Consider the following 10522-nt stretch of genomic DNA (forward strand, 5'->3'; position numbering starts at 1 on the left):
TTATTATGGTATGGGGCTCCTCTAGAGGAGCAGCATACAGCCCTGGGTAACTGGACACATGTAACATGCGTGTAACGTCGACAAGCTTATGTGCTCATCTCCCTCTCAGCATCTTATAAACGTACTGTGCTGTGAGTTAATTGTCGTAATTGAGTTCAGTGATATAAATCAGCCAATAGAAAGGCGGCGTCATGCGATTGACAGCGTCCGCCTAAGACAGTCCCCCCCCCCTGCCTCACCCCCCCCCGTGTGTCCTCCAGGAGCGTGAGGAGGCCGAGGCGCTGTGGACGGCCGGGGGGCAGAGCGTCACTAAGGACCCCCAGGAGGAGGGAGGCGCCCCCCCGACGCCGGCGCGGAGTGGGCGGAGCCAGGCTGGGCGGAGCCAGGCATCCAGGGACGGCGGCAGAGGGAGGGGCCGGGTGGCGGGGGGCCGGATGAGCTGTGAGATTTAAGGACCGTACCAACGACGACAGGGTAGGATAGTCTCCCCCCCCCCCGTCCGGCTGTGTGTGGTGGAACATCCCGCTCTGCCAGCAAACCACCACCACCTGCCACAAGACCACAAACTCATCTGTGTTCACACTCTCTCTCTCCTCTCTCTCTCTCTCTCTCTCTCTCTCTCCCTCTCTCAGTCTCTCGCCCGGCTTGTCTTAGTGTCTGTGATGTCATAACTGTTACATACTGTACCTTCTGGAGAAACGAGGTTTGGAATAAAATAAGAAAAGTTTGTGACCTTGAAACTGGCGTAAGTGGTCCATGTTAGATCACACCAATGAGAGAGAGAGAGGGGGAGAGAGGGAGAGAGAGAGAGAGAGAGAGAGAGAAAGAGAGAGAGAGAGCCAACGAGAGGGAGAGAGAGGGAGAGAGAGAGAGAGCCAGAGAGAGGGAGAGAGAGAGAGAGTCGATTATTCCAGACCTACCTGTAACTACAGTACATAGAGATAAGCCCTGAAAACGAGAGGGTTGATGTGTGTGTGTGTGTGTGTGTGGGTGTGTGGGTGTGTGTGTGTGTGTGTGAAGGATGAGAGGGAGGTTTGAGAGAGGAATAGCGAGGTAGTCTCGCCTGTCATCAGCTTCTATGAAGAGAAGGATATGGAGAAAGGACATATTACACATTAAAACATATGCTTAGAGAGAGGGAGAGAGAGTGAAAGAGGGAGAGAGAGTGAAAAAGGAGAGAGAGAGTGAAGGAGAGAGGGAGAGAGAGAGGCAGAAAGAGGCAGAAGGGAGGAGAGAGTGAGGGGGGGGGGGGTTACCGTTAGAGAGATTACTGTTAATCCCTCATAAATGAGTGCATTTGTTTATGAAGCTCAGCAAATCTCCCATTTAGAATATGGAATATAAATCCAACAAGAGATCATTTAATCAATCCATGCAGCCCAATCCACACTGGCTCACTCAATCACTCCGGGTTTCGCCGCCCCGTTAAAAGCGTCCCCTCCCTCCCCCTGATGTCCCCTCTCTCTCCCTGACTTGTCCCTCATGGTGTCAGGGCCAGTCAAGTGCTCATCGCCCCATATTAACCCTCTCACTCCCCCCCTGTCATGATCCTCAGCGCCTCAGAACTGGGTCGGCCAGCCCGTTAATGGACCCAGGCTCTTAGCCTCCGCTCACACTCTGAGACCAGCAATCCATCCTAAAAGGCAGTTAATCGAAGCTTAAATAGGCGCTATATGCATCTTTGGAGTACGACACTAAGTCCTGTCACCTGTCTGGCGTCCTGATAACACTAGATCCAGCTGCCTGTGAGGCTGCTTCTCTAACACCACAGGATACACTAAGCCCACTATGCAAATGAGGTAAGGTGGAATAAATAAACATTAGAGTGCCCTTTTAATGTGCATATAAAGCATATACAGTATTATCAGATGTAAGGCAAACAGTGTGTAGGCTATCCATCTCTCATAATCTAAGACATGACATGGATAGATCCATCATCGCACCCTAGCTTAGGCTTTCCATGTAGGTTATCTATCTATTCTCCAACCATGAATGAATGAATGAAGAATTTATTTCAAACACGTGAAAATAATACAAAATGTAAAAAACAATCAAATATCAGACAACAAAAAAGAATAATTACTCAACATGTGCGAAAAGGAGTAGGAAGAAGCATATCTCATAACCATGAGAAGATAACCTCCGCCAAAGTTAAAACAGCATAGATATCATATATCACTAGGGCTGGGTATCATTTCAAAAATTACGATACCAGTACCAATACCAGTACCCTTAAAGTGATACCGATACCAATTGAATACTTCAATCGATACTTTGAATTTCTTTTTTGCATTTTTTCCATTCCATAACCATCATGTGAATGGAAGCATTCAGTTCTGTAAAATGCCATCAATACTCCCACATTCAAATAATTTTTTACAAGAATACATTTTGAAAGTGTTTAAAAGAGTATCAAACTGCATTTATTACAATATAACTACTGACAGTGACTACACATTTTTTAATCATCCATGACCTTGCAGCTAATGTGAACGGTGTGTCAAGGCTGCTGCTGGGGTAACATCAGCAGTAGCAGTTGTGGTGGTAGTAGGCCTAGGGGGGTCTTAACAGAAGTTAAAAATACCACTAAGTAACCAATGCACAGTAGGGTTGCTAATGCTAGCTAGCTAGCTAGGTAATGGGGAAAATCTGCGTTTTTATGCATTTATTTTTTACTATACGCCATAGGCGTGTAGTATAACCATACCTTTGAGCGTTTTGGTGGCATTACCTCAGCGTGCTAAACTGTGTCAACAACTCGCAGTTGCAGTCAATTTCACCAGACGATTGTAGCTGTCTGCCATAATGGGCCAATCACGCGTTGCATTAAATTGAAGAACGCTTGCGGTGATTGGACCATATTACAACGTCATTTTTTCCTAGATCTCAATACAAAAAGGATGGAATGAAGTATTGGTTTGACTGAAGACGTTTCGATGCTACTTGGTATCAGTTTGTTTCGATCCATTACTACAACGTATCGAGTACCGATACCCAGCCCTATATATCACAGACAGTAGCGATCTCCATCTGATTGTGATATCACACAGTGTTGATGTTCTGGGTGTTGAGTGTGTTCAGCCTGTCGGTCCAGAGTGTTAACATGTGTCTGTGGGAGGTCATGTGATCCAGAGGGCCTTCCTGTCTGGGGGAGGTCATGTGATCCAGAGGGCCTTCCTGTCTAGGGGAGGTCATGTGATCCAGAGGGCCTTCCTGTCTGGGGGAGGTCATGTGATCCAGAGGGCCTTCCTCTTCCTGTCGAGCTGTGTTTGAGAGGAGGGCAGAGGGACGCTAATGGACACCCAGCAGAAGGCCCCCGTCCTGCCTCTGCCCCCCTGCCCCCAAGCCCCTTTCCCCCCCAGCCCCTCTGCCCCCCAGCCCCTTTCCCCCCCAGCCCCTCTGCCCCTCTGCCCCCCAGCCCCTCTGCCCCCCAGCCCCTCTGCCCCTCTGCCCCCAGCCCCTCTGCCCCCCTGCCCCCTGCTGACGCTGGGAACTCAGCTGACTGCGCCGACGGACAGAGACGACCACACAAATCCTAATAGATTATAATCCCCTGACCCCCCCTGGCTGTTTGGATTCCTCCCCTTCTTTGCTAAACCTCTCCCTCTCTCTCTCACTCCCTCTCTCTCTCCCTCTCTCTCTCACTCTCCCCCTCTCTCTCCCTCTCTCTCTCTCTCTCTCCCTCTCTCTCTCCCTCTCTCTCTCACTCTCCCCCTCTCTCTCCCTCTCTCTCTCACTCTCACTCCCCCCCTCCCCCTCTCTCTCTCACTCTCTCCCTCTTTCTCTCACTCTCCGCCTCTCTCACTCTCCCCCTCTCTCTCTCTCTCCCTCTCTCTCTCACTCTCACTCCCCCCCCTCCCCCCCTCTCTCTCTCAACTCTTCCAGAGCCTGTCAGTCTGTCCGCCTCCATGTCTTTGTCCATCCCTCTGATGTCATCTGCCTGTCTCCCGTGGTTTTAATCTCTCTTTCCTCCCCCTTACCCGTCCTTCTCTCTTAACCCCCCCTTACCCCTCCCTCTCTCTTCCCCCCCCTTACTCCCCCGTCTCTCTTTCCTCCCCCTTTCCACCCAGACTACCAGGACACAGACCCAGATGTACACACCTCTCTCTGCCGGCCTTAGAGGTCCTCACAGTACAGGTCTGGAGCAATAGAGCACTAGTTGAATGAGTCAGTTGCAGAAGTCTCTCACTTGTCTGACATGTGGTGTGGGGGTGAGGGGCGTTCTCTTCTGTCCTCCGTCACCCCCTCCTCTCCACTGTGACCAGCTGGGATCTAATGACAGACCCCGCCTTCCTTAAGAGTGTGTTCAGTCTGCTAGCGTTCTTTGATGGCTTCGCCCAACACATCGTAGCATAGAACATGGTGCTCGCAACGGCAGACTGATGGAACATGTGGAGAATCTAGAACATTGGAGCGGCATCAATCGCAAGTCCCAGCAGTGTGCCGAACTGTCCTTGAGCAAGACACTGAACCCCCAAATCGTACCTAGTACCAGGGCCGGACTGGGTGAATATTTCATGCCGGGAGTCATGTCCAAGTCAGGCCACGAGCCAAGCCAACGCCGTGAGATGGAACACTTTCAGTTTCGTTTTGTTGATGTGGGGGGGGGGGGGGGGGTGCTGCGCGATTTGTTGACGGGGAGGGGGGGGGGGGGGGGCAGGCCATACACTGCGTGCCAGGCCATACACTGCCAGTTGGCGCGCCAGGCCACCGGGACAACTCCCGGTGCTCCCGATGGCCAGTCCGCCCCTGCCTAGTACTCTCACCCCACAGCAGGAAGGTCTCTGGGCCTTTCTGTGTGGAGTTGCATGTTCTCCCCGTGTTCACAAAGGTTCGCATGTTCCCCATCTTTCGTGGGGGATGGAGTTGTCAGCGCAGAAGCCGACGTACTCAGAGACGCAGTCGGCTACGCCATCGATGTCCCAGACCGCGCCCTCGCCACACCAGTCGCAGGCTACTGCGGAACAGCTGGCTGGTACGATGGCGTGAGCAAATATAAACTGTGGTCTGATCTGCTGAGACGTCCTTCTCAGGAGCCCTGGACATCTCCAGCTCTCCCCCTTCTGGGGTTCATGTTTCAAGGCCTGAGAACCGCTAGTGAGCACCTGTCCTAAGTTGACCTCTCTCCATCCGAGGGACCAGCCAGCGGAGGACTCGTTTGAGGACGGGGAAGAGGAATGGCTGTGAGAGTGACCTCTCTCCATGTATGTAAAGTGTTTATCACCAGTGTCCTCCCTCCACCTTCCTTCAGATCACCTCTCTCTGCATGGTGGACTCTAATATTAGACTTTCCTAAAGTTGACAAAACATGGAGCCTCCCGCTAGCCAGCCACAGGACCCACAGCACCATAAAAAGCCATGTCTTTGTTTTCTGGTTCACCTCGTCTCGTGTCTTTTGACCCCATGACCAGACCTCATACCTTGTTTGGTCTACAGTCCTCACCTTGTTCTCTCTCTCCCTCTCTCTCCATCTCTCTCTCTTTCTCTCTCTCTCTCTCACTCTCTCTTTCTCTCTCTCTTTTTCTCTCTCTCTTTCTCTCTCTTTCTCTCTCTCCCTCTCTCTCTCTCCCTCTCTATCTCTCTCTCTTTCTCCATCTCTCTCTCTCTTTTTCTCTCTCCCTCTCTCTCTCTCTCACACTCTCTCTTTCTCTCTCTCTCTGTCTCTTTCTCTCTCCCCCCCTCCCTCCCTCCCTCTCTCTCTCTCTCTCATCCCAGGGTTTATCCCCTCATCCCTGATCTCTCTTCATCCCTCCAATCCTCATCTGTTCCTCACAGGAGCGGTGGAGAGAGAGAGACAGAGAGAGAAAGAGGGAGAGAGAGAGGGAGGGAGAGAGAGAGAAAGAGAGAGAGAGAAAGAGAGAGAGAGACAGAGAGAGAGAGATCCCCTCTGTTCCAGGGAAAGTGAATGAACAGCAGAAGAGTAGTTTCAGAAGAGGGGTGAACGCATGACCAACAGAAAGAAGGGACCCCGTTCAGGAGGACGTAGAGAAGCTCAACTAGCCCTGGTCAGGAGGACGTAGAGAAGCTCAACTAGCCCTGGTCAGGAGGACGTAGAGAAGCTCCAGCCCTGGTCAGGAGGACACCCTGCTTTGGTGAGTAGAGAGAGATTTGTTGTTGTTTATGTTTACACCAACTCTGTTGATATTATTGTGGTTTCATCACATTGCTCATTTGACTAACACTATCCGAGTTCCAACAGCATGAAACTCCATAGTTGGAGGTTTGGTGGAGTTATTTATTTCATTACTCTCTCATAATTGAATTGCGCAGGTCCACAGACGTATCAATGTCCCTTTATAAACACTTGCAGCGTGACGATCGTTAGGTTACAGGAAACTCAGTTTGTTACCATTTCATATGTTTTATGTGTATGTGGAATGTATGTAGTAATGTATTGTACCAGGGTTGTGGCAAATTCTCTAGAGACATTGTGCAGAAATTGCATATAGTCTCGGTTTTAAAACATGAATTGCCATTTTATATTACATCATAGAATAAGACAGGATTATATTATATAGGATTTACGTGATGTTCATAAGTGATGTAATACTAGTGACCAGCGATGCTAACGGGAATCTCAAAGGATACAATTCAGCTCCTTTTCTAACTGGATGTTTTTTTATAGACATTTCCATGATTATATACTTTGTAAAACTATTTTTATTGACTCTCCTGGTCACAAAAGCAGTAGCCTCTATTGCACTGTTCTGATAATGATACCAACAAACTAAACACTTTATGAAGCGTATTCTGTAGAGCGAGAAGTTTAACTCTTACAGGTGAGAACAGGTTTATTTTCATTGCAGATTAGTGAATCTAATCATTTTTAACCGCTGCACCGCTTACTTCACCGTCTGGGTGTGATTTTCATCAGTCACAAGAGGTCATCTGAGGCTGTCCAGCTCACTAGAGGAGCTTTATGGGCCAAACAAACAGGAGGATTTGACCAAACAAAGTCTGGAGAAATTCACCAGGTCAGGTAAATGCTAAATGGACTGCACTTATATAGCGCTTTTCCACCTTAGCGGCACTCAAAGCGCTTTACAATGGCCTCTCATTCACCCATTCACACACACACTCACGAAAGCTGCCATGCAAGGTGCTAACCTGCTCATTGGGAGCAATTTGGGGTTAGGTTTCTCGCTCAAGGACACTTCGACATGTGGACAGTTGGAGCTGGGATTCGAACCACTGACCCTTCGATCACTGAACGACCCGCTCTACCAACTGAGCTACAGCCGCCCCTATTAGAATAAATGGAGGATTGAGATGGATTATTCGCTGGTTTGGTCAATAGAAAAGCTGTTTACTGTGTATCACCTGAAGGCATAGTACTGTAGCAGGCCAGTAGTTTTAAACACTCCAACAATCACTGGTCACACTCAAGTTCATTGGCTGTGTCTCACAGAAAACCCCCATGACTGCCCACTCCCCCCTGCCCCCCCTCCCCTCCCCTCCCTCCCTCGACCTCATCCCTCCATGTCCCCCTCCCTCATCCTCATCCCTCACCTCCCCCTCTCTCACTTCGTCTCTTATCCAGATGCAAAGAGCAGTCAGTAATCGGATGAGAGCAGATTTTATTCAAAAGGCTTCCCTTAAAATCTCAGCCACTAGGATTTAAACTCACTCTCCCCTGGCTGGCCTCTGCCCCCCCTCTCCCTCTCTCTCCCTCTCTCTCTTTCTCTCTCTCTTCCTCTCTCTCTCTCTCTCTCCCTCTCTCTCTCTCTCTCTCCCTCTCTCTCTCTCTCTCTCTCTCCCCCTCTCTCTCTCTCACTAGGATTTAAACTCATTCTCCCCTGGCTGGCCTCTGCCCCCCTCTCCCTCTCTCTCCCTCTCTCTCTCTCTCTCCCTCTCTCTCTCTCTCTATCTCTCTCCCTCTCTCTCTCTATCTGTGGTAATGCACTCCTCCATCAGCCTTTAGCAGTCATTTAATCACATGGAACAATGGCAGGTCCCCGGAGACATAGAGGATGGGCCAATAGCAACGCAGCTTTCAGACATGTCCTACTCAGTATTGTTATCATAAGCCCTTCTCTGGTAAAACCCCTCAGACGATGGTTTGGATACATCCAGTGGATGAATGGTCCGGTGCAACTATAACTATAACTATAAAGAGCAGCTGTAGAATTTGGTTTAAGTCAAGTCTTTCTGGTTGTTTAACTGGCTGTTTCACAGGTTAAAAAAAGTACCATTATCTATTAATACGCAGTAAAAAAACACACACAAAAAAAACAGGTAGACAGAGAACCAACAATGAGAGAGAGAGAGAGAGAGAGAGAGAGAGCAAATCTAGTTCTCTCACAGGGTCACTCCCTCTTCACCCTCTTCCTCCCCTCTCTCTCTAAACAAATGAGAGGCAAATTCACTCAGTCATGAGATCTTAGACAGACACATTCAAATACAGTAAGAGATTGCAGCAGAGACACGTACGATACAATCAAGGAAAAATATTACCTCACCAAAGTTTTCAAGGTAAGATTATGTAAATAACGCATCTGTGGTTTTATTGAATCTTTAATTTAATACATCACAACCCAATATACAAGTGCATAAAGTGTGAGTGTTAACATAGCACTGGGGATTTTAATTGTTTAAATGCTAAGAAAAGTTAGCAAGGGACTTAATAATATCATCAATAATGCCAACCTTTGCTTAAGGCATTAATAATTATTTAGATGGTTGACTTTCTCATATCTCCTCTGTGTGAAATGTGTTCTACATTCAGTACACATGTTTGTTTTACATTTTTATACACATCCATAGATCAAGAAGGAGCGGTTGAGACATTTAAATATTTTTTGAAGCAAAGACAACAGTGATCCCCCGACTGAATTTATTTTGGATATGGCTAGACATGTACTTAAGAAATGTTACTTCAAATTTGGTAAGCAATTCTACAGACAGAAATGTGGTTGTCCAATGGGCAGCCCAATGTCCTTCTCACTGGCATGCTTGTGTATGGGGAAATTTGAATATGATTTTGTGTGGAACAACAACCCATTCTTTAAGTTGATAAAGGGGTGGTATAGATTTATAGATGAATTTTTTTTCTGTTGGTCAGGAAGAGGTGGAGAGCCTCAGGCATTCAGTGAATATATGAATCCTATACCGTCAATTGAATTTGAACTCAGACCCTAACATAGGTCTTGCTTTTAAAAACAAGCCAAGATCCACATACAAAAGATCTAAGAACCTCAGAGATAGTTTGGTGAAGACAGACTTGAAGCAAGACCCTCCTACACACTTTTTGTTGGCTCCCCCCAGTGGAAATTTTAGATGTAATAATTGTGTCAGCTGCAATGCAATGATCACGTCAGATGTGTTCCACCACCCTCATACAGGGAAGAAATACCAGGTTAAAGGAACAATCTCATGTTCCACAAAATATGTCATTTATATGATCAAATGCCCATGTGGTTTATGTTATATAGGGAAAACCAACATAAGAGTTCCATTAGAAAAAATGATGAGAAATCACCCATAGAAAGACATTTCCATGCATGTAAACATGAAGTAAGCTCATTGAGATTTATGGGAATAGAAGCAGTGAAGTCTCCACCTAGAGGAGGTGATGAGGAGAACTTGATCCTGAGAAAGGAAAGTGAATGGATTTTCAGGTTAAATACGCTGTTTCCTAAAGGGCTAAATGAAGTGCTGGACTTGAGATGTTTTCTATAAAGGTTTTTATTTCTGAATACGGAGGAATTACATTGGATGGGATCTTTGTTTCTTTTTCGTTCTTTGCAGGACTTTGGTTTGGCTGATTGGAGAATGTGTTCAACCTGTGTTACAGGGACTAATTGGCTGATTGGAGAATGTGTTCAACCTGTGTTACAGGGACTAATTGGCTGATTGGAGGATGTGTTCAACCTGTGTTACAGGGACTAATTGGCTGATTGGAGAATGTGTTCAACCTGTGTTACAGGGACTAATTGGCTGATTGGAGAATGTGTTCAACCTGTGTTACAGGGACTAATTGGCTGATTGGAGGATGTGTTCAACCTGTGTTACAGGGACTAGTTGGCTGATTGGAGAATGTGTTCAACCTGTGTTACAGGGACTAATTGGCTGATTGGAGGATGTGTTCAACCTGTGTTACAGGGACTAATTGGCTGATTGGAGAATGTGTTCAACCTGTGTTACAGGGACTAATTGAAAGACGACTCGCAGGTGTCCTTTGTTATCTGTGTGGGCATGACGCCGTGTGTTTGAGATTTAAAATGGAGTTTTGCCCTGTGTATCTAAAGACATGCAGTAACTGAAGAAGGCAGGCAGCCGAAACATCTAACTTCATGTAAGAGTCTTTTTTTTTTATTTAATAAAAGAGAAACAGCATAGTTTCCTTGAGTGTGGGTCTAATTATATCTTTTTTTAATTTCTCCTTGCTTGGAGTGGCCCGGCACCGGAACGACAGTTGTATCAATTTCCAAGGGTGAGCACACTGATCCATTGAACTGTATCTAGGGAGACCTAGCAGGAGACAGGTGTGTGTGTGTTCTGTATGAAGGGAGACCTAGCAGGA

At 47.3% G+C, this 10522-nt stretch overlaps 1 protein-coding gene across 1 annotated transcript in view; it reads left to right on the forward strand.

The window, feature by feature from the left end:
* The window catches only part of p3h3 (prolyl 3-hydroxylase 3), a 9490-nt gene extending 8768 nt beyond the window's left edge, over nucleotides 1–722 (forward strand). Inside the window, exon 16 of the mRNA XM_084444264.1 lies at nucleotides 261–722. Within this exon, the coding sequence (XP_084300390.1) occupies nucleotides 261–452 (192 nt within the window). The 3' untranslated portion in view covers nucleotides 453–722. The remainder of the gene's footprint in view (nucleotides 1–260) is intronic.
* The last annotated feature ends 9800 nt before the right edge of the window (nucleotides 723–10522 follow it).

Source organism: Borostomias antarcticus, assembly GCF_949987555.1.
Source record: "Borostomias antarcticus genome assembly, chromosome: 10".
NCBI lineage: Eukaryota > Metazoa > Chordata > Actinopteri > Stomiiformes > Stomiidae > Borostomias > Borostomias antarcticus.